Below are 22,885 nucleotides of genomic sequence, written 5' to 3' on the forward strand. Positions count from 1 at the left end.
ATCCTTTATAAGAAGGGAGGGCAGGGTGCTGGGCTCATCCGCAGGGTGTTTGCTGGGAGCTGGTCAGTCTCGGCCCACCGTGCACCAGGCAGCTAGTGATGGGGCAGGAGAGAAAGAGAGGAGGTTGTTGGACCCACAGCCTCTTTCCTATGTCCCATGGGGGCTGCAATGAGGGGCAGGGCAGGCCTCCCTCCCCTGCACCCTTGGACCAGGGGCTCAGGGCAGGAGAGCGGCACCTGCAGGCACCCCGCCCCCGCCCCGATTCCAGGGCCCGCCCTGCGGGCGCCAGGCTGGGCTGGCCGCCGGTGCAGAGGGGAGGCTGCACTGAGCAAGGCTGCGGGCTCTTCCGTGGGGTGCAGAGGTGCTTGCTAGTTGTCCTGGTGGCAAATCCCATGCATGTGGGGGTGATGTCAGTTGGGCTGTGACTGTGGGGAGGGCCTGCCCTGGACTGGGGGACACTTTCTGTGCCTATGGCACAGACCCACCACACTGGTACCCTTGGCGCTTGGCCTTCGGTCTCATCGGAGGCCCTGTTTCTGCGGCCTCCCCTTTTGTTCTGAGGCTGTAGAGCCCATTTATGTCCCTGGCCCTGTCCTTCCACTTCAGGGGTTGGCCTGGCACTGGCCCCTGGCCTCCTCCCCCTAGGACCCTCTCTGCACTCCTGGCATTGACATCGCACACCCCCTTGAGGACTATAATTCCTGGCAGCTAAGGGAGCAAAATAAAGGGTCATTGGTAGATTCAGGCATTGCCCTTCCTCCAACTCAGCCATCGGGGCCTCGAGATGGCTGCTGCGGGAACCAGGGACCGGTGGCACCCGCGGGGCTGTTCCAGGCCCCTCCCCGCCTGCCCTCTACCTGGCACCGAGATCCTGGAGAGGGCCTCAGGCTGGCTCAGCGTGTCCACCTTCACATGCCGGAACGCCTTGCACACGGGGCTCTGCAGGTGCCTGCAACCCAGGGGGCGCTGATGAGCACTTGGGTGGGAGCCTCGGGGACAGGCGCCAGGGCTGTGGTCCAGTTCTAATCCCGGCTCTGCCCAGGAAGGGGGCTTAAACACCAGTCAGCCAATCCTGGGGCTCAGAGCCATCATGTGAAGAGATGGTCAGGTCCCGCAGAGTGCGTGGCAGGTTTGTGGGGAAGAACAGCCTGTCTCTTGCCTCCCTGCGGGTGTCCTTCACGGGTAACTTTTCTGGATTTTTATCCTCTGGGGCAGCAGTTTTCAAACAGGAGTGGCCTTGGCCTCAGATCCTAGCGCCAGGGACCTGGATTCAGAGCCCAGCTAAGGGGGAGGAGGGAGAGCACACCCCACGCTGAGAAACGCTTCCTTCCATTGTCTCAAGGGCCCACGCGGCCAACCAGGCCAGCATTCTGGGTCGCAGATGCTGCTGGAACCTGGGCTCAGTATTCCTCTCCCCCCTTCCCCGCACACCCCCGCCCCCCAGCCCCGCTCCTCCACACTATCTGGGACAAGGAAAGGTGCTGGGGCAGCCCCGCCTCCCTGCATCCTCCCATCTCCCGAGCAACTGCCGCAGCCCCGGTGTCAGCAGACACGGCTGTGCTACCTCTTCCACTCCTCCTCCGTCTCCCAGAACTCGTACACCACGAAGGTAAAGCCGTCCGACAGCCTCCCAGCGGCGATGCTGCAAGGGGAGCGGACAGGTCGGAGTCGGGGGACTAGCCGGTGCCACCCACGGGCCTGCCCCCCCAAACTGTGGGAAGCTGGGGCACCCAGGGTGTCCCGGGACCGGCAACCAGTTTGTGACCCAAGGCCGTGACCCACAGCGCTGTGGCCGCCTTTCTGCTGGGAGCGACCCAGAGCCTCCAGGACCGGCCGCCGAGTCTGAGCGGTTCAGCATGTACCCCGCCACGCAGAGCACGGCCTGGCACCAGGTCATGGCCAAGGCGTGTTTGTTGAGTGAATTATAATGAAATGTCATTTTAAAGTCTGAATATTCATTTTCTCCTGTCACGCTCTCCTTCATAACCGTCACCTCATTCAATCCTTACAACAAGCCAGTGAGTCAGAACTGGCTCACTGAGGCTGGGGGAGGGCCCTGCCCTGGGTGGGTGGTCCTGCAGGTCCCAGGTCCCTCCTGTGTGACCTGTGTGAGGGTGACAGGCCACTCACCTTGATCTAAATAGGACTGGTGCTACCTGGACCGGGAGACAAGGCAAGGGGGTGCTTCCAAGAACGTGGCAGACCTGGGGGACGGGAGGCTGACCTCCAAGAGCACCACGTCAGCTGTAACTCTACCCCTCTGGCCTCTCGCCTGCTTCTCCTTTCACGGGCTCAGCAGAACAGAGTCACCGCGCAGTCCCTGGGGTGGGGGGAAGAGCTCTGCCATGGGTGGTGTCTGCTGGGTAATTACAGGCAATTCCAGGTTTGCCACCAGGATAGAAGCGGGGAAATAAGGCTGCTAATAGTATCATTAGTTCATTACGCTCCAGCTAAAATTACAAGTGGAGCTGTGGGCTGGTAATTTGATGAGAGGATGGGGGATCGGGCATGCGTGCCGCCCTCTGATCAGATAGAGCCGTGGCCCTTTGCCAGGTTCCGAAGGGGCCGCTTACGGGCCTTTCTCTCTGTGACAGGCAAAGGTCTTTGGAGCAATTTGGTGCCTCGAAGTTTGGCAACAGCAGGAAGATGAAAGCAATCATGGTGATTGCATTTGCTCAGCTGAGGAGGCACTGACTGGGTTTTTTTTTGGGGTGGGCGCATCTGGGTGGGAAGGAAGATAAAGCAGGCAGGATGGGGTACAGGGAGGACGCAGCACGCGAAGCCCGACTGCGCGGTCACCACTCCACCCCACCTCGTGCTGGGCCCCCACCTCCCCCACAGTGAGTGCGCTGCCGCCACTGCTGCCCCACCCCCAGCCCGCCCTCTCCCAGGACCTCTGCACTCCTACACTGGCACCTCGCCTGGCATCGCACATTTAACATGGCCCAAATGGTCTGTGTGACTCCCACACACCAACATGCCTGGCCGCCCTGACTCCCCTAGTTCCGTGCACGACACCAGCCTCTGTCCGGTCCTTGAGGCCAGGGCATCTCAGGTTCCAAATGCCCCGCGTCTCCTCCTTCCACAACCCCATCTCCCAGACACCAGCCAGTCTGGCCAGATATACACTCCAAAGCATCCCAGCTCTAACCACGTCTCGCCGAGGCCAAGCCCGCACGGCCTCTCTCTCCCTGGCCACCCTGCTGCACCTTGCTTCCCTCCCACCCCTTCTGCACATGAAGGAGACCAGACCATGTCTCGCTCCTGCCTACAGCATCTCCGAGAGGGTCCCCTGTACTCCAAACAAGCAGGGCAGAGGTGAGTGGGTCCTGCCTGCCACCCCTGGCCCTTGCACCCTGTCACTCTGTCCAGACACCAGCAGCTTGCTTTGTTTCAAAAAGGGCACCCTTGATACCTCCTCAGGCCATGGCACCAGCTGATGCCCCCGCAGACGTGCCCTCGCTCAGATCCTGCGGTCTGGATGCTCAGGCCTCAGTGCACGTACAGCCTCCTCCCTCTCCACAGCCCCTTTCTTCTCTCGAAGAGCCCTGCTCCCGGGCCTCCTCAGCACCCATCACCCTTTAGAATCGTCTCTCTTTGTCCTCTCCTGCCACCTACAATAAACGTTCAGCAAGGGCAGCCACCTGATGCACAGCTGTCTCCTCAGGGCCCAGCCCCCAGGAAGAGGACAAGGGCACACTAGCCCTCAAGGTGGAAAAAGCAAACTGGAGAGAGAATTGAGGCAGAGAACGGCACAGAGGCCATGGCTACTGTGCTGGGCACAGATGGGACGGGAGAGGGTCCAGCGGTTTGTGCCAACAGCCTTCTGGGACCACCCCCAGCAAGGGAGAGGGCTGTCATCTTTTGTGACCCAATTTGATGTGGCCAGGGTGACCTGGTGCAGCTTTTCCAAAAAGCAACGCAGGTCTCAGCAGCTGGGACCAGAGGGCGAGACACCGAGGGGCAGCCACATGCGAAGAGCAGCAGCTGACGTGGAGCGAGCTCTGCGCACTAGGCAGCAGCCCAAGCCCTTCACATTTGGCATTTCGTTTACGGCTCCAGCAAAGGCAGGGAGTAGGTCCAGTCAGCGGTCCGCATTTGCTCAGTGGGGAAGAGCCTGCCCTAGGACTCGAACCCTGTTTTTCCTAACCACCCTTGCTAGGCGCTTTCCTGGGCTACAGGTTGTCCACAGGGGTGGTCCTGTCCTGCCCCCCACCCTCAGGCCAGCTTCCAGCCACCACCCAGCCAGCAGCCTACTCACTGGAAGCAGTTCCTGGCTCCGGCGGTGCCCCGCAGGTACTGGCGCAGGGAGTCCAGGAACTCGCTCAGCTGCTCAGGGCACACGGCCATCTCCTGCCGGACCAGCTGCAGATGCTGTGGGGCCAGAGGGTGAGTGAGCCCCTGCTGGCTCCCTGACAGCGCCCTGCCCCATGGGACACCCCCACCCCGGCCCCCACACCACCGCCCCATGGGTAGAGCCCAGGCAGGACCCAGCCTCCCCAGACCTCCCACCAGAGAAGGCAGGACAATTCGGTCAAAACAAAACAAACAAACAAAAAAAGCCTGTGTATACACACTTTTCACTCTTACACGTGAACACTGGCTAAAAGAATATCAGAACTTAAAAAGACAAATGCAGGTAGTAGTCCCGCAAATGCTGAAAAACGGACAAGGGGATTTAAAGAGGCTCTACAGAGTCCAGAGCTGCCTGTGGGGCAGCTGGGTCTGAGACACAGCAAAGCCAGTGACCAGGGACACTCATTTCTGATTGAATCCATGTTTTGAGATCACTGTCTTGTTGATCACTCTGTTCCAGGCCAATCTTTTTTTGATCAAAACCCTGGTGTCTCAAAGAACACCCGTGGAAGGGGGTGCTGACCCGGGGCTGGGCCTCTGTCTCTCCCCACATGGTGGTTCCTGGGGATGGGGCGGCAGGGCCATTGAGCCCCCTGCATCCTGCGTCCTGGGCTCCGCAGGGGCGAGGCTTCAGGAGGGCAAGGGAGGTCTCAGGGGAGGGGGCCCTTACCATATTGGTGCCTTCTTCATCCGAGAGGCGCTGCTGCAGGTCAAACCAGAGGGTCTGAAACAACAAAGCATAAAGGGAGGCTGGGGACAAATGCCACCTCCATCCGGGAGGCCTCCAGGACCACAATGACACTGTAGCACCCAGGGCCACCACAGCGTTCCAGCCCCTCCATGCCAAGGTCCCGGGGAGTCCCCCAGGCTAGTGGGTGCTCCCAGGGGCCTGGTCTCACTGGACAGGGCTCAGTCCACCCTGCATGCACAGTGCTGGCTCAGTGGGGACCCAGGAAGCCAGGCTGGAAGGCCAACCGTGTCGGAAGTGGCGGAGATCCCTTCTGGCCCTGGCATCTGGGGACACTGGGAGCCACCGAGGCCAAATAGACCTACTGCAGAAGCCATGAAGGAAGCTCTACTTTTGGGGGGATGGGCACGCCTTGGGAGACACAGCAACTGGGACTCAAGAATCCTGAATCCAAGATGCTGGTCTTTTTGCCGTAACTGCTGGCAACAGCCCTCATATTCCCCATCAACTTACAAATCACTTCAGTCTCAACCCATAGTGATGCTTAAATCCAACGGTCTGAATGGAGTGTCTGTTTTCACTGGCCTTCCACAGGCCCTGGGCTAAGTGCTTTATAAATACATCTTATTTAACTTCCCAGACTCCCTGAGGTAGGTGCTGCCCCACTGCAAGCTCCAGGGAGCAGGAACCCTGTGCCCGATGTTTATGACCACAGGTTGGTGTGGGCCCAAGATCTCACGGATGCTCAGTGGCCACTATTTTAGCAGAGAACCCTGGGCTCCAAAGGCCACTAAAGGAGCCTAGGTTTGACCTTGGGGCTTCTCTCTTCCTGGCACAGAACCCTGGTTCTCCCCCCTATAACTTGGAGACTCTCCCAATAAATGCCCCCCCTGTGCCCAGCCCGTCCACCTTCCCTGAGGACAGCCCGTGTCTCTACTGCAATCACACACTCAGGTCTTTTCCCTCTTACAGGCTATGTGTGTGACCCACTGGCTTGTTTTGAAGGAAAACAGCCTGGCAGATGTGTTGGCCTGTGACCTGTGTGGGTCACCCCCTTGAAATTCTTAATGTTTGAACAAGGGGGTGCTCATTTTGCACTGGACCCTGTGAACTACACAGATGGTCCTGGAGCGGAAGCTGACTTTTCCTGGACATGCGGTGTACACCTGCTTTGTAGGTAGCCAAGGTGTGTCTGTCGGGGGCAAGTCTGTTTCCATTGTTTTATAACCATGTAGGTGGGCTCCTAGAGGGCAGGGGCTGTAACTGGTTCTCTTGGCTTCTTCCAGTTGGCAGGGCCACAGGAGGAGGAGGAGGAGTGGAAGATGGGAGGCGGGCACGATGGTACCCACGTACCTGCTTCCAGCCCGGCTGCCCCAGCGCTCCATCCTCCAGCCCCAGGCAGAGCCAGGAGTGGCTCAGGTTAGCCCATGGAGGGCGGGGCTCGGAGCCGGTCCTGGATTGGGCCAATCAGAAGCCGGCGAGTAGGGCCCCGCCCAGTCTTCAGGACACCCAGGTGCTCACAGTTGCCAGCCAGCCGGTTGTTAAGGCGACTGGGGCGCTAAAAATAAACTTCAAAGAGCCTCCCTCAGCAGGCGCGGATGGAGTTGTTATGACAACCAGGCCACCGGGTCCACAGAATGCTCCCACCCAGCGGCCGCCCTCATGGGGGGCAATTCCACCTTGGCCTCCACCCTGCAGGAGGGATCAGTGCCGCTTCCCTCCAACTCCCCCCAAGTCTTGGCCTCGGCCTCCTCCTGCCCCCACAAATACCTCAGAACCAACCTCCAGACCCATCAAAGTATGTTTTATTATTTTTTTTTTGCCTTTTTGCAAAAGATATAAGAAATTCACAAAGTCAGAGAAACGCAAAATTGCTGCAACCCCGGGCTCTGAGATACTTGGTTTATGTAGGTGTATGGATATGGCATGTACATCTGTATAGTTTTTGGCACCAGAATGTCTAATAATAATTGCTAACACTGCTAATGTTAAGTGCTGGCTTCACAGCAGGCTCTGTGCTAAGCCATTAAGACATCATTTTATTTATTCCTCACAACAACCCTGGGAGCAATAATAGTCCTTTTTCCCCCCTCTGTTGTTACGAGGAAGAATCTGAAGCTCAGAGAGGGTAAGCTACTGGCCCAAGGCCACGCAGCTGTTAAGTGGTATGGCCAGGATTCAAAGAGGGGAGGCTGATGCCTGAGTTCGCTTGAAAACCTTAAGGCAACCTGCTTGCTTTCTTTCAAGAAATGGTCGCTGTTATGGGCTGAATTGTGTCTTCTCCCAGTGAACGACCAATCCCCAGTACCTCAGAATATGACTGCCTTTGGAGACAGGGCCTTTGAAGAAGTATTTAAGTTAAAATGAGGTCACAGGGTGGGCCCTAATAGCATATGACTGGTGTCCTTATACGGAGGGGAGATTAGGACACAGACACACACACAGAGGGAACACCGTGTGAGGACACAGGGAGAAGACAGCTGTCTGCGAGCCAAGGAGAGAGGCCCCAGAAGGAACCAGCCCTGCCCACACCCTGATCTCGGACTTCCGGCCTCGAGCTGTGAGGGAACGGGCGTTGTTTGAGCCCCAGCCTGTGTGCGGTACGTGTGATGGCAGCCCCAGCAACCTGGTACGGCCTTCCTGTGAGTACCCACTGAGTCATGAACGGTCACTGAAACACCATTCTGTAAAGGCTGGGTCATTTTCTATTATCTGTGGCCGTGCCATATCATATTTCAAAGGTTGCTGCCTGCTGGTCATTCCGGTAGTTACTCATCTCTCCTGGGACGTCACCATCCCTCCTCGCTACCACACTGGGTCTTGGCTCTCCCCGTCCAGGCCCCTTCAAGCTCCTTGAAGCTCTGTCCCCTTGCCACCCACAATCTTGTTGACTACGACCTGCTCCTTGAGACACCCCTCCTGGCTGCCCGCCCATCTCGCCACGGTCGCTTCTTGCCCGGGCTCCTCTCCTTGAGCCTGTACGATGGAGGGTCTGTCCATATTGTGTCTTTTTCCACACTCCACTGGGTGTTGCCTCTCCAAGGCTCCCTGACTGCTGTCTTCAATGCCCAGCCTACCTCAGCCCTGCCTGGGGCCTGGGGAGCCTGGCGGGATGAGGTGGGGGCTCGGCGGCCGTACCTTGGTCTCCAGCCGTCCTATGAGCTCTGCCAGGCGGCTGATCTGGACTTCCAGACCCTCCTCCTTGGGCTCTGAGGTGACTGGGAAAGAGGAACAGAGACACTGATGTTGGGCAGGCCCAGGCGGCTGGGACAGGCACTCCCAGACTCCCCAGGGGCTGAGACCTGCCCCTCCCTCACAGTTCTAATCCCACTTGAAGGCCCAGGCCCCATCTGGGCCACTGTCAGAATTCCCCCCAGGACACCCACCCGATGCCCCCGAGCCCAGGTCGCCACGAGCTCTTACCAGAAGGCAGGCTCTTTTCTTGTTCCGAGGCCATGAGCTTGTGGCCGGGGGCGTAAGGGGCAGGGGGGCTTCCATACCAGGTCTGCACCACGCCGGGGCCGGGCTTGTTGTGGTTCTGGCTGCAGTGCAAGTGGGAGAAACACACACCCTGAGGGAGGCCGCAGGGCCCTGACCACTTTGGGCAGCTTGGACACACGTTAAGCACCCGCTGTGCGCTGAAACATGCTCAGCTTACTGCATGGAGCCTGTCCCTGTGAAGGCCAAGACCACGCAGCCAGCAGGGCAGAGTCGGGGTAGGGTCTCAGCCCAGGCCCCGTTCCCAGAAGCTTCAGTTCCAGGCCCCTGCTCCCACCCAATGGCTCACAACTTCCCCCTCCCCGCACTGGCTGCCCCACTAGGAGCCAATCTGCTGCCCTGTGGGGTGGTGGTGGAGGCCTGGGTTTATACCCTCTCAGAAAAAGGGAGCCTAAAGACACGGTCCAGAGTAGACATGTGACAAGACAGTGAAACCTGTGATTCTGACCTCAGCAGGGTCCTAGAGAGAAGGGCCAGGCCTGATGGCCAGACCCCACCCCCACCCCCGCCCCCACCATGCACCCTGCCCGGTCCGCACGTGCACAGCCCCCGACAGGCACATCGGCTCACCAAGCACCCTGCCTGGCAAAACAGCAGGCGCTCAACCAATGCTCAGCAAATGTCTGAACACCCACGTGCAAAGAGATGCTGGAAAACTCAGCACAAGCTTATAAATACGCACTGATACGCGTGTCCACATACAACACATGCACACTCCCATGTGCATGGCCCAGCCCTCTTTTGCCTTTGGGCAGCACTGCCTTGTGCGTTCTGGACTCTGTGAACCTGAACGCTCCTAAGTTCCCCTGGGCAGAGGGCAGACCCAGCTCAGCCGCAGCACCAGAAGGACGCGGAGTCTTTGAGGTGTCAATCCTGGCAGCTCTGCAAACCAGCAGCAAATTAAAGGTGACCAGGACCAGGGGCAGCGGGGTTTGGACCAGCCACTTATGCCTGGAACACGACATCCTCCAGGCCAGAAAACAGAATGGCCTAAGGGGACTTGCAGCCCAGGGGAGGTGAAATAGCTGGGGTCTGGGGCAGTTGGAGGTGGGAGTCAGTGTGGAGCAGATGTGTCTACCCCTGCCACCAACATCCCAAAGTGAGGTCCCAACGTGGGGGCGGACACGTGACAGAACTAGGAAAATGCCGGAAATCAGCTCTGAAAATCGTGCAGCCGTCTTATCTGTCTACAGCAGGATAAAAATAGCAAGTTTTTAATCAGGATAGTGACAAAAAAAGGAAGGCAATCGCTGTCAGCTTCCAGAGCTGTGGCTAACTTTGGGGACCCTTCGAATCACAGGACTGATCGCTGATGCAGAGTTCTGGGCTCTGCTCCCAGAGATCCAGTCCAAGGGGCATGGCCGGGGGCCCCAGGGATCTGCATTTCCCATTTCCCAGGTGATTTGGCTGCACGTGCTCAGGAGAGTATCATTGAGCGGCTTTGCAATCACATCTGACTAGGACCAGCCCCTCAGCAACTGAAAACACATACTCACACCCCCACGCCCACCCCACAGCGACTGACACCCTGCCATGCCAGGCCCCTGCCTGGGAAACCGGCAGCCACGCACAGAAACTCAAGGATCAGTGATGCTTAGCCCAGGCACCTGGCTCTTGCTCCTGTCTATCTTTATTTCCCCTCTATGCCAGACACATCAGATGTTCTGGAAAGAACAGGCAAGGAGAAGTCTGTCTCATCTTGGGACAGTAAATGCGAGGGCTCATGGCCCCCCCAGAACTGGCACTGTCGAGCAGGAAGAGAACTGTCCCTGTCTAGACACAGGGCTCGCCACCTCCACAGTGACGAGGGGGGACCCCAGAAGCTTTTCCATGGCTGACAACAGGTGCTTAGCTTTGCGGTGACTTCACTCATGGCGCATGATGCTTGCTTTCCCATTACGGTAACCACGTGCCGTTTCCAAAATCTATTGCCGGTGTTCAAAAATAAGTCAAGCAACAGAACAGTCTTGAGTAAAAAGTAACGTGAGTGGTATTGGATGTGGCAAACTGATCAGAGTCTAGGAAATAGCGGTCGCTGTATGTCCGCACTGTAGGAACGTGCTGCACGCACAGCAGGCGTTCTAAGCAGATGTTACCTCATTCAGCCCTCACAGGCACTGGGAGGCAGGCATAGCATTGTCTCCATCTCACAAGCGGGGGCACAGAGAGTGGGGGCAGCAGCTTGCCCAAGGTCACCCGGTCCTCAAGCACACAGATACCCCTGCCCCAAGCAGGAGGCTGGCACGTGCCCTTGCGCGTGTGTGTCATGCCCCCATGTGACCCTGCAAGGTCCCCTGGACGCACCGGATCTGGTTTGTCTGCTCTTCAATGGCCTCCACCGCACTCTCCACGGAGCTCAGCAGCGACTGGATCTGATTGGCAGTCTCCTTCAGGAGGAAGCGGGTCACGAACTGGTCCACATTGCTCCCACCCTCGTACACCTGTGGAGGGAAGAGAAGGGACACAAAGGGTTAGAGGGCTGGGGAGGAACCTTGGGGGTGTGGGGACTGACAGAGCTGGGGGAACACCCGAGGCCCGTGTCTTTGCCTTGCAGTGGGAGGGGCACCCGTTCCACCACTGCCCGTGGCCTCAGAGAGCAGGGTCTGAACCCCGGCCTCGCCACGCACTGGCCCTGGGGCCTCTGTCGCCATACCAGCAGTCACTGTGGCGTCACCGCGAGGAGTAAATGACAAAATGTGTACACGAGTAAAACGCTCAGCAGTGTCTGCCATGTAGCAAATACTCCATAAACAGCAGCTGCTGTGATAAAGCTGACGGGGTGACGGCGATGACAGCGAAGACGGAGACAGGGTGAGAGTGAAGACAGTGCTGTGAGGGAGGTGGCGATGACGTTAACGAGGACCGTGGTGGCGCCGGTGGTTACGGCGAAGAGACGACAATGGTGGTGACCGTGATGATGGTGGCGAGGATGATGATGGTGGGGCGACGGCGATCGGTGGGACTGTTCCTGAGGTGGTTGCCGACGGGGGTAACATATTAGCGGGGAGTTCACAACCTCTTCTCTCCCCTCCTCCTCCAGGGAGGACTCTTTGGGCTCCTGGGCCTTCACACCCCTACTCAGAGAAATGACAGGCGGCGAGAATGAAAAGTGGCCGAGGGCTTACACAAAAGACAGTGCCCGAGACTCCGTGGTCAGAGGGAGGGGCGAGGGGACCCTGCGGGGGGGTGTGGGGAGACAGAGACCACGAGGAGAGGGCTCCGGGGAAAAGGTGGACAAAGACGGATTTCTTCGCCCCCACAAGTTTCGCTCTGGAGACGTGAGACAGAATTTCCCCTTTTGTTAAGAGACTGCAGCAAAGACATTTCTTAAGATTTCAGGAACCCGCTGAGTTTCTTTTGGCTGCACAAGAAGGCTTTATGGCAGAAGGGAGAGGGCTCTGGTTTAGCCGGGTCACTGAAGGATGGGAACAATCAAAACGACGTTGTGTTGGAAGATGCTGTTCCCAAAACCCTGCGCTGCTCTCCTGCCTCCTCCGCCAGGCCTGACCTTCCACAGCCACCTGCCCTGGGGGATCCTGGAATTCTGCCCAGTCTCTGGCGAGGCGAGGGAACACAGGGCTCTCAAGGAAAGCAAATTAAACCATCCATCACTCTGACTGGGAATTAATTAGAAATAATTACACTATGGGAAACATGGCCAGAGACAGAGAAATAGAGGCAAGGGTGGGGAGTGGGCATAGAGGGATGGGGTGCAGAGAGGCCAAAAGGAGGGGCGCACACAGATGGGGAGGAGTGGAGGTGGAGCAGCTGGGCCGACCACCAGACCAGGTGTGTGGGGGGTGGAGAATGAATCTGTCTGTGAGCTTCTGGGAGCCCGATGCATTGCAAGATCGATCATCGTTCCTGGCAGACAAGTGAACTCACACACAACCCAGTGATCAATGCGCTCTGAACAAACAAATGACCAAAAGTGAACAAGATCCATGGTAAAAAAAATTTAAACACAAAGAGAAAGGCTGCAAAAAGCCATGAAACAGGAAAATGAACTGAAGTATGTGGGTTAAAAGCACACAGATCAGTGACTGAGGGTGTGTCTGGTCAGGGGTCAATAAGTGTAACTGGTTAAATTCCAAAAAGACAAGTTATGTTCAACAGAGTAAAAATGCAGCTTTTACGACTTTCTCCTCCACCACCATTGGAGCCTCAGCTGAAACCAGTCCTCCACAGATTCCAGAAGAAAAGGATCAGACCTAGGAATTTTGTATCACATGGGCAAATTACTCATTTGCAGTGTAACAGGGAGATACTCGGAAATCTGCAAATCTATGAAATTTTACCCGGTGAGCACCGTTCCTGCAAAGAATGCCTGGGAGCTTCTCCTGAATCGTCTAGGGTGAATCGGAGAGGGGATTCTTGGACAGCAAAGTTGTGAAGTAACAGCGATGGCCCACAGGGAGCACCGAGGTTGCAGAAGTCAGGAAATAAAACACATTAATCCCTCATCGTTAAACTTTAACTACACAGATTAAGTCACTAAAGAGTGTGAAGGTATGGAAAAATAACTGGAACTCTCAAAAATCTCTTTAATTCCACGAAAGGGAATAGGAAGTATTTTTATTCACTAGGTTTAAAAACAGAATTTTGAATGTTAACAACGTATGTTTTAGAAGTCACTAGTGAAATGAAAACTAGAATGTTCATCTTTGAAATTATAATCAATGCTATAAACAAACAGACCATGAGAAGATAAACTGTCAGAGAGGAGGGGGGCATAAAAACACGGGAAGCCTACAAGACAATGACAGCAGTTACGCTGCCCAGGGCACCACAGTAAAGAAAAGCAGCCTAAATTCCCCCATTTAAAGACACGGCCCCAGATCCGAGGAAACGAGACCCGGCTGGAGGCACGTGTAGACCAGGGAACTGACAAAGAAGGGTCTGTGCAAAGACTCTGCAACCAAATTTGATCAGACGAACAGGACAAGCTGCAATGCCCCTATCGAGGTAGAATGTAAATGAGCAAGTATTACACGCGAAAGGTAAGAACATAAGGACAGAAGGCGTAATGCATAACAAGGACCGGACGTTAATAAATCGTCGTGTGGTGGGAGAGGATATTGCTACCACGGCTATGGGGGTTCAGATGGGGACAGCCCCTTCATAAAGCAACTCTGCCTCATTTCAAGAGCCTTATACTGCTTCTGTTCTTTGACCCAGTAATTCTCCACTTTTGATAATCTAGCCTGAAGTAATAATGCAAAATGTGGACAAATATTTATGACCCTGTATTATTCAACAGCAAAAACCTGGAAATGTAATATGCCCAACAAAAGAGGAATAGGAAGTAAATTTAAATAATATTATTTACATTGAAGCCTCTGAACAGTTTTAAGGGGAAAAGTGTTAAAAACCTTAGGTAAAAAAAGCAGAGAACAGATTTTTGTACACAGGACAATATTAAATATGTTAAAGAAATACACATGGAAAAAAGGCTCAAAGGTAATAAACTAAAATGTGAATAGTAGTTAGGGGTAGTGGGAATTAGAAGTGATTGGAAATTTTTCTTTATACTTTTCTCTACTTCCTGATATTTACATGTTGAATATGTTTTATATGGTATAAAAATATTATACCACAGGTCTATAGGTATCAAGCTACATGGCTAGAAATATAGAAAGAAAAAACATTAACAATATACATTGCAAAGCACAATTTAGTGGGAGAAATTATCTCATCACTGTCTCATAGGACAGGTGAACAAAAACGCAAAAGACATTGTGAGGAAAAAGTGTGAAAGTCTTTAAAATGGGCAAAACAGATGACTGGGTTTCTTTTCTAGTATACCCTTCAGGGTTATCTACCTCTGCCCTTATGCTGGAGCTACTTTTAAAACTGGGAGATGTAAAAAAACCTGATAATAATTCAAATAATTCTCATCCACAGATATGCATGTGATTTTGCCGGGCAGGACGTACCGGGTGAGTGCCCTGTGGAGAGCGCGTGCTCTCGCAGAGTCGCCACAGGTTTCCCGGCTGCCCGCAGGCTCGGCGTGTGTGCTCGGGATTCTCCTTCGAGCCCGTTGTGACATCTTAGTGGTTCTCACATTAATGAATGAAGTAAGTAAGATCTTGGACATATGTGCCTTGTATATTTGTCCAAGAGACATGATTTTACCTTTTTGCAAAGTTGTCTTTTAACAGCAAAGATTTCCTAACAACGAAAGAATAGCTTTTTTTAAATTTTACTTTCTGAAAGCATGATCCACATCCTCTCAAGCATCCATGAGATACTTAAAAAAGTAAATTAAATAATGTCATAAAGAAATCACAACACATTAAAAAAATAGAGTGGGAACCTTACCAGTCACTCAGTTTTATCCTAATGGCATGAAATGACTGAGGACACAGATTATTAGAGAATAACATTAAAATCTATGGTTGCAGTGAACATACCATTCAAAAGTAAGTGTTTAAATTCAAATTTTATTGTAAAAAATTTAAGCATTCTAGTTCATGCATGAGAAAAGAATAGCAACAACAATAAACCTAAGAAAACAGGAGGAAGAAAATAATAATGATAAAAACTAGAAATACAGTAGAGAACATTGTGAAATTTAAATAAATGTGTTAGGGGCTTGATATTAGAATGAATTAGAACTAATGAAAATGAGCAAAACTCTGTCAAATATAACTTTTTTAAATGTTGCAAAACAGAACAAAAATTAAAACAAGAACTGAGCTATAACAGATGTTTTATTGAACTTAATGTGCATTAAGTACCCATTTTGTGTGTTTTACATTTTTAAAAAATTCTAAGACCATACAATGCATAATTGATCATAAAACTGATCATGTCCCTGATAGCTTTTTTTAAAACTATACTAAAATGGACTTAAAAAATAAAAAAATTTAACTATAACTAGGATTGACCTTAAAATAACTATTAAAATAATCCCCTCCTGTTTGGTACCTTGACTCAAACTGCATGGATAAATTCTCTCTATTTTTGAATAGAAAAGTAATCCTGTTAGAGAAATTGATTCATACCCAGAAAATATTCAAAGCTATCCAATTCCTCCAATTCATTCCCAAACTATCATCGATTCTCAGTGCCTGATTGAGACAGAGATAAAACGCTCAGCTGGTGACAAGGATTCAGCAATGTGATGAAAGAATAATGCCCCAATTAGGATTTATCACAGCAAGCCAGGGGCTGTTCAATAGGAGAGAATCTAATAATAGAATCCACCCCATCAATAACTTCAGAAAACTCATACGATCATTTTACAAAGACCAAAAAGGCATTTGAAAAATTTAACTACCACCTCCAAAGATAAAATTTAATGAAGGGAATGCAAAAATAATTTTGAACAGGCTGAAGAGGATCCTAAAATAAGAGCTGGTACTAATATTATAATTAGTGGAGAAATACTAGAGAGATGTGCTTGAAAATAAGAGGAAAAACAAGGATGCCTGACCTAGCATCGTGGCAATGTTTAGGATTTGGGGGAAATGCGAGAGGGCTCAGCGGAGAACTAGGAGGAGGAGCACATCAGAGATGAAGACGACAGCACTGTAGTTCACAACTGATGCTCTGACTACACGGCAGCAAACGCAAACGAGTCAACTGAAACCAACAGATGCAAGAGATGCATGTGAAATAATCAGCAAGCTGCATTTCTACACCCAAAAACTGGTTAGAAAATATGCAAGAAATGCCCGTCACCATGGCAACAACCTATTGTCTCCATCACTAAAAACGCTCCAAAGGCTGCATTGAACATCAAACATGCAGGATTTCTGAGAGTAAAATCTCCCAAACTGGTCCACGATGTATTGGTAGATGTTAAAATCCTCTCATGAATGACAACTTAGGTCACATTTCTGAAGTTTATGACCAAAACCAAGAAGCAACTACGGATGTTACCAATGGCTCTCGCGAACGTTGCTGAGAAGTGGCCCCATTCAAAGATGAGGAACCCAGGGCTCAAGGAGGTGGTTTCTGTCCCGAGGAGTCCCGTGCGGGTGTATGGTGCAACTCACACAGCGTGTCAGGAGCAGATCTGGGGCTGACGCCCTTGACCCGGTGGCTCAGATTCTAGAGTCCGGGTCTTCCATGCTCCGTTGCAATCCACCCCCTGCCTTGATACTTTCAAATATCAAACAGTACAAGGATGGACAATGAAAGGGAGCCTGTTTTATGTGTTATTAAAAGAGACTTTAAAACACCAAGACTCAAAACAGCATGACCCTGGGAATGTGAGTAGGGGAGGCTCAGGGCTGGGCTCAGCTAATTCAGGATCAGGAAAGAAGGAATTCCCCAATGCAATCAATGCAATGCAGAGCAGTAACTGAGTGGCATCTGAAAACATGTACACGACTGGTCTTGCCCGTGTCTAGGCATACAATAGGAGCCTAATAATAAAAACCCACAGCCACCTTTGCTCTGTGTCAGGCCCTATGCTAAGCTCAGAGACCTTCAGTCCTCATAAGGATCCTACAAAGTAAACGCTCCCATTCCACAGACGAGGAACTGAGGCTCAGAAAGGGGAGTGGCCGGCTCCGGCCCTTCAGCCGGGTCTGGCTGACTGTAACAGCTTCGCTCCCTGTCCTCTCCCAGCAAACGGGGCTGGCCTTCTCTGAGCTCCCATGGGTGGCTGTAAGCCCTTGGGTGTCTGGGTGCCCCTCACAGCAGAGCCCACTCCCAGCGTGCCCTGGGTGATGTGCCCAGGTGCCGCACCTACTCCTGGCTGACTGACACCCCCGTCACTTCTGGGAGGTCCCGTGCTGTGCTCCCCACATCCAGCCAGGTCCCTGACGCAGTTCCCCCTCTCGTTCCAGCCAGCAGATATGGCTGTCTGGCTACAACTCTGCAGGGTTCACCCTTCTGAGCCTCAGGAAATTCACTGCACGCCTTCTCCAAGGATGCAGAGAAAGGACACACCCTGCCTGTACCCTCTGGGAGCCATCAGCTCCGTGGGGGTACAGACCCAGAGGTTGGAAATGAAGCTTCGGGGTGGGCTGTTTACACCCATCTGAGCTACAACGGAGAAGGCACAATGACCCCCAGCCTGCAACCTGGCCTCACCTCCCCGCCTTCTGTCCTCCTCCAGGCATAGATGCAAACGAGGAGGAGACAGGACCGCAGGCGCAGACCTCACTCCAGGGCCGTAGAGTCCCTGCACTGCCAATGGTTCCACGGCTCGGCCCACGGCTTCAGGCCTGGACACGCGTTCTCATACCAGACACCCCCCGATTCCTCGGTCCAGGCCACGTGCGTGAACCTGCCCTTCCCCTTCCCATCTTGTAACCCAGCTGCAGAAGGGAACGAACTTGTCGGGCATGAAACCATGTCCGAGGACCCCAGAGGGCCAGGGCTGCCTGCTGCCCCCTCTCCAGGGCTCCATCCCAGGACTCCGCCCGATTCTGGGAGAGGGTCTCACCCTCCAAACCCGATTCCAGGCCCTGGGGGGACAGGGCCACTCACGGAGCTGCTCTACTCACCCCAGTTTACCTCGGCTCCCTCTCGGGGCCCCAAGCAAAGCCCACCCCAGAGCCAGGCCCGCTTACCACCTGTCATCACAAATCCAGGCACCCCCGGGTGCGGATGCCCCCGAGAAAATCGGGACTCAACGCGTGGCCCCCCAGAGGCCACCCACACCCGCTGACCTTCTTGGTGTAGCCCATGGCCTTCAAGACAGAATGATTCAAGGTCTCTAGGGAGGCCAAGACATCCTCATAGTCCCCCATGTGGTCCACAAAGTAATCTGGGGGGAAAGGGAGGAAAGGTCAGGGCTCATAGGAGGATTCTGCCCTTGGTACCAATCCCACTGAGCCCCCCTCATTCCCTCTCCTGAGTTCCCTCCCCCCACACCTCTTGGTCCCTGCAGAGCCTAGCTGGGTACCTACCACATAGCTCCTTGGTGTCCACGTGGCTGCAGAGAGAACAAGGGAGAGGGGGACTCAGAAGCCGGCCTGTCCCATCGCCCGCCCTCCCTCTGCAGTGCACGTGGCCTTTGCACTGGTAAAACCCCTGTGCGCCTTCCCTCTTCATTCCACGCTCTGGCCCCATGAGCCAGGCTTTGCAGGGGAGGGGGCAGCAGGTCAATGGCCCGCCCCCTGCAGAGGACCGAGCAGGGACCCATGCCGGCACCCCGTCTGTCTGACGCCCTCACCGCGCCACCCACCCGGCTTTCTCTCCCGAAGTCTGCTGACCGGATCAGGAGCAGATGGGACCAAGGATGGGGCTAAGGCAGGGCCCAGGAAAGGGAGGGGGAAGAGGTGAGCGGGGCATGACTACTATAGACCGAAACAAAACTCTCCTGCGACCTGCGGCCCCCAGGCATTCCGCCTCTGGGGCCTGGGCCAGGCACCTCGGCCGCCCGTCCGAGCCCCAGGGTCTGCATCCCATTCCTACAGCCTGAAGGGAGAAGGATCCTGTCCTTCCTCAAAGGAGGCGGAGCGAGAGCCAGCCCTGCCCGTGAAGGGGCACACAGTGACGCGGCCTTCGGTGGCGTGTGCTTGGTGGGCGCCCGCTTGGTGGGCGCCCAGGGTCCCCAAGCATCTGTGCAGGTTCCAAAACCTTCACTCTGGGCTCCAGTTCCCTCACTGAGAGAGGAGGGCCGGGCCTTCAATAGCGTGCTCCGCTCAACCCAGGCTCAACCAGGTGCTTCTGGGAAAAGGCTCCTGTGGCCAATTAAATCCGGGGGCAGAGGCTTTGCAAGCCGTCTTGGAGGTCGCCCTCATTTGCATGTCATAGCAAAAGTTCTGACAGGTGTTGCAGAAAGGAAGCCTGTTGAATTGTGCTTAACCTAGCATTTCATCCATCTTTCTGATCCGTGTGAACTGTTTTTATAAAAAATTTATAAAAACAGAAAGGCGATTTAGCATCCCCAGGAGCGAATGTTTACAGTTGCCATCCTGGGGAATATTGGAGAATATATTCCTGAAGGCCAAGAGCTCTGACCTGCTCCAGTGGTGAGTCGTCCCCACTCCCCACGCCCACCCTGTCATGGCTGAATTCTCACACCAGCACCCATTTCTCTCCCACCCACCTGGCCCAACACAAAAGGGACCAAGTGAGAATGAATAATCCACGGGCTTCAGCCCTTTCAAAGCTCCGCGGGGGCTGCAGGAACCTCTCAGAAGCCTCCAGACGCAGAGCCCTGCCCTGGAGTCTGTGGCAGGAAGCTGCTTCCTTCAAGTGGCCCTCACTGGATCGCCCCGCCCACTCCACTTGTCCCGCCTCCAAGGACACTCCCAGCCCCAACCTCTGGTGCAGGCCACCACTGAGCTGGGTCCCTTGCCGACGGGGCTTGGTGGCAGCTCCTTGTTCAAACCCTCTCTGGCCTGTCTCAGGGGACCCCAACCTGTCAGTTCTGCCCCAGGCATCCTCCCAGAAACTCTCGTCTTCTCCCCCCGAGTGGGCCTGCGGAAGGTGACCAGGTGTGGGGTGCAGAAGGGGGCTCATCTCGCTTGGGGAACCCCAAGAAAAGGGAATTAAGATTGGGGCGGGGGCAGGGTAAGCAGGAGTAGAATTTGCTCTTGATTTAAGGGAATTTGCTCTTGAGTTAGGGATGGGTTGGGGCAGGAGTTTTGGCTGATTCTGCGATGTGGGTCGGGGTGCTGATTTGGTTTAGTTAGCAGTAGGTTCAGGTTAAGAAGTAGAGTTATGGGGAGGTAAAGCATAGGGAATACAGTCAACAATACTGTAATAACTATGTATGGTGCCAGGTGGGTACTGGAAATGTGGGGGGGAGACACTTCGTGAAGTGTATGACTGTCAAACTAGTATGCTGTATACCTGACCTCAATACAAACTAATACTGAAAGTAAACTAATTGAAAGAGAAAAATAAGTAGAGTTAGGATTAGCATTGGGTTACAGCCTGATCGCAGATGGGATCCCGTGAGATCAAGACGACAGCATGAGCACTGCGTCCCGGAGGAAGCACCAGGCGCTGGCTCAGAGCTGGGCTGCGCAAGCAGAAGGGAGATGTGACCGCCAGCTGCCCCTCCGTCATCCTGTGTATGTTCTGCAAAATCTAGGGTCTCTCTGCTCGGCCACACGTGCTCAGAAAAGACCAACTTGCCAATGCAATGGCAGCCTGCTCACCCCCGGACCACCCCAGCTGGTGGGGCCTCTGGCTTCTAGATTAAGGAGTTGGGGGACTGCAGGGCCCCTGCTCCTCCAGCGGCGGGGGCGGGGGGGTGGACAACGGAGACTGGCCCCTGGGAGAGAAGGAAGGCTCCTCCCAGACCCAATGGGCGGCCGCTCCAGCGACCGGGACTCAGCTCACTTGGTGTCATCAGAGTCGATCGTGTGGAAGAGATCCTCCAGCTCCGTCTCGTTGAGGACGCCATCTGCAAAGAAGAGCTGGAACTCCTCCAAGGACAGCTTCCCATCATCTGCAAAGAAGGGAGGAAGCAGGGAGAGCGCGGGGTGTCTGAGCCATAGGATATCCCCAAATCCAGACAATTCCCAAACTACGGTAACAGATAAACCTCAGTCAGCTAATCCCTGACCGCAGACTAATCCCCAAATTACCCAGTAAACTCCAGTTCCCAGAGAGTTCGTGACTCATTCAGCAAATTCCCAAACCAACAGACCAACACCTACTCGGAGATAATCCTCAAGCCAACAAACACAAGAAGTAGCTCGTCGGCTGAGGCGCACTCTGCACGAATTCAACAGCGAGCACCTGCTCGCAGCCAGGCGGCGTCCCTCGCCGGCCTGATCCCTTGGGGGAAGCACTATTTACAGGAGCGCACACCTGTAAGGGGCAGGTCCGAAGCCGGGCAGTCTGATGCTCTCTCTTCCAAACACCCAGATAATCTCCCCACACTTAAATGATCTCCAACGCCAACACCCACGTTCTGATTTGGGGAGAGGGACCCTTCTCCCCCGATCGACCCCTCTCCGTTCTGCCCCATCCACTCGGCAAACTTCAGGCCCAAGCCTTTGCACGGTCTGACGTGTGACGTTGCCAACAGTTGGCACACACGTGGCCATAAAAATGCCAGACCACGAGGCAAAGAGGTGCCTGGCCCAGGCTCAGCGCAGGATGGTCCCCCTCGGCCCCGGGGGCTGTGGTTCTGGATGGGGAGGGGTGGGAATCTGTAAGAGGGCACACAGCTGATGCCTGCCACCCACCTCTCCCCCCACAACTGCTGAAGCTCTCAGGGGTTGGGGGCAGAGGGGCCACAGAGGGAGGCCTTACAGCACAGCCCCAGGACCTCCAGGAGAAACAGTCCCGAAGTTTCCACCCTCCGCCCCTCCCACCGGAGCCCACCTGCTGACCAAACTCCTGCAAGTGGGTCCCCACCCCACCCGAGCCATCACCCCTCCTCCAGGATCGGCCCTGCTCCTTCTCAGAGGAGCCCCGTCTGTGGGGGGCAGTGGAGGTCAGGGAGAACGGCAAGCCCGCGATACTGCTCAGCCCTGGCCCCTCGACGCAGGCCCCCTTCCATGACTTCCAGCTGGTCTGCAATCAAAGCCCCAGCAAGCCCACAGGGTGCCTTTGTATGGATTAGAAAGAGGTGCTCTTTCGTGGTTGGGAGTGGGGGAGCTGCAGCCCAGCCTCAGGGCACGTGGGTTGGGAGCGTAGTGCAGGCTGGATCTGAGGCCCTCAAATCCTTCAGGCAGATGCCCTTGTGCAGGGCACAACCTGCCCCACCATACCTGGCAGACCTCCTCGAGCCCAGAGCCAAGTCCTTCTCACATTTGAAAGGCTCTGGAGCTTCTCTCTGCTCCCAGCAGCTCTGCGTGGGCTCAGAGTAGGGCAAAAAGATAGCTCAGGGGAGGGAGACCTTCAGCCTGTTGAGACTTCCCTCGGCCTGTGGCAGAGCACCAGGGGCTGGGAGAGAGGGTCCTAATGTGCACGCAAGCGCGTGGGGCCTGAGGGTGAGGTCCCAGGACACCTTTGCTCTCCTGGCTCTGGCTTCAATGTCACAGGGAGAATGAGTTTGTAACTTTCAAAAACAAGAGTCCCCCACCCCAATATGCCCACATAGAATATCCAGAAACCTACCATGAATAGTGCGTGATACCTACAAAATACGTAAACTCTGAGCTGTGGCTCTTCGTAGCCTGGGCAGGAGGAGGCTTTCCAAGTTCCCTTTGGCAGGACTGGTGATGAAAACCAGGAGCCACAATGTGGAATCAGGGCAGACACATGGGGCTTTTACTGTGTATCCACTCATTTATGTTTCTCCGCTCCCCATGGCATGGTATACCATCACCCCCATTTTACAGAGCCATACACTGAGGCACAGGGCAGTTAAGGGACCTGCCCAGACCCCAGGCTGCAGCTCAAGCCCAGGCCATCTGGCTCCGGGGTCCATGTTCGCAACCCACATGGGGCAGGGCCTTGTGGTGAGACCAC

General features: G+C 54.5%; 1 protein-coding gene across 2 annotated transcripts in view; it reads right to left on the reverse strand.

The window, feature by feature from the left end:
• Positions 1-22,885, reverse strand: part of NECAB2 (N-terminal EF-hand calcium binding protein 2) — a 28,366-nt gene continuing 5,481 nt past the window's right edge. The window contains exons 3-13 of one of the 2 annotated variants that reach the window (XM_054579003.1): positions 20,801-20,909; positions 18,412-18,437; positions 18,172-18,269; positions 10,847-10,983; positions 8,468-8,586; positions 8,183-8,262; positions 5,027-5,080; positions 4,262-4,374; positions 1,565-1,642; positions 858-949; positions 1-92 (exon numbers count right to left, since the gene is read on the reverse strand). In XM_054579003.1, the coding sequence (XP_054434978.1) occupies positions 64-92; positions 858-949; positions 1,565-1,642; positions 4,262-4,374; positions 5,027-5,080; positions 8,183-8,262; positions 8,468-8,586; positions 10,847-10,983; positions 18,172-18,269; positions 18,412-18,437; positions 20,801-20,909 (935 nt within the window). In that variant the 3' untranslated portion in view covers positions 1-63. The remainder of the gene's footprint in view (positions 93-857; positions 950-1,564; positions 1,643-4,261; positions 4,375-5,026; positions 5,081-8,182; positions 8,263-8,467; positions 8,587-10,846; positions 10,984-18,171; positions 18,270-18,411; positions 18,438-20,800; positions 20,910-22,885) is intronic. The other variant, XM_054579004.1, reaches the window with a different exon arrangement.

Source organism: Pteronotus mesoamericanus, unplaced genomic scaffold (genome assembly GCF_021234165.1).
Source record: "Pteronotus mesoamericanus isolate MK-2021 breed Mesoamerican mustached bat unplaced genomic scaffold, CSHL_Meso_final contig_52, whole genome shotgun sequence".
NCBI lineage: Eukaryota > Metazoa > Chordata > Mammalia > Chiroptera > Mormoopidae > Pteronotus > Pteronotus mesoamericanus.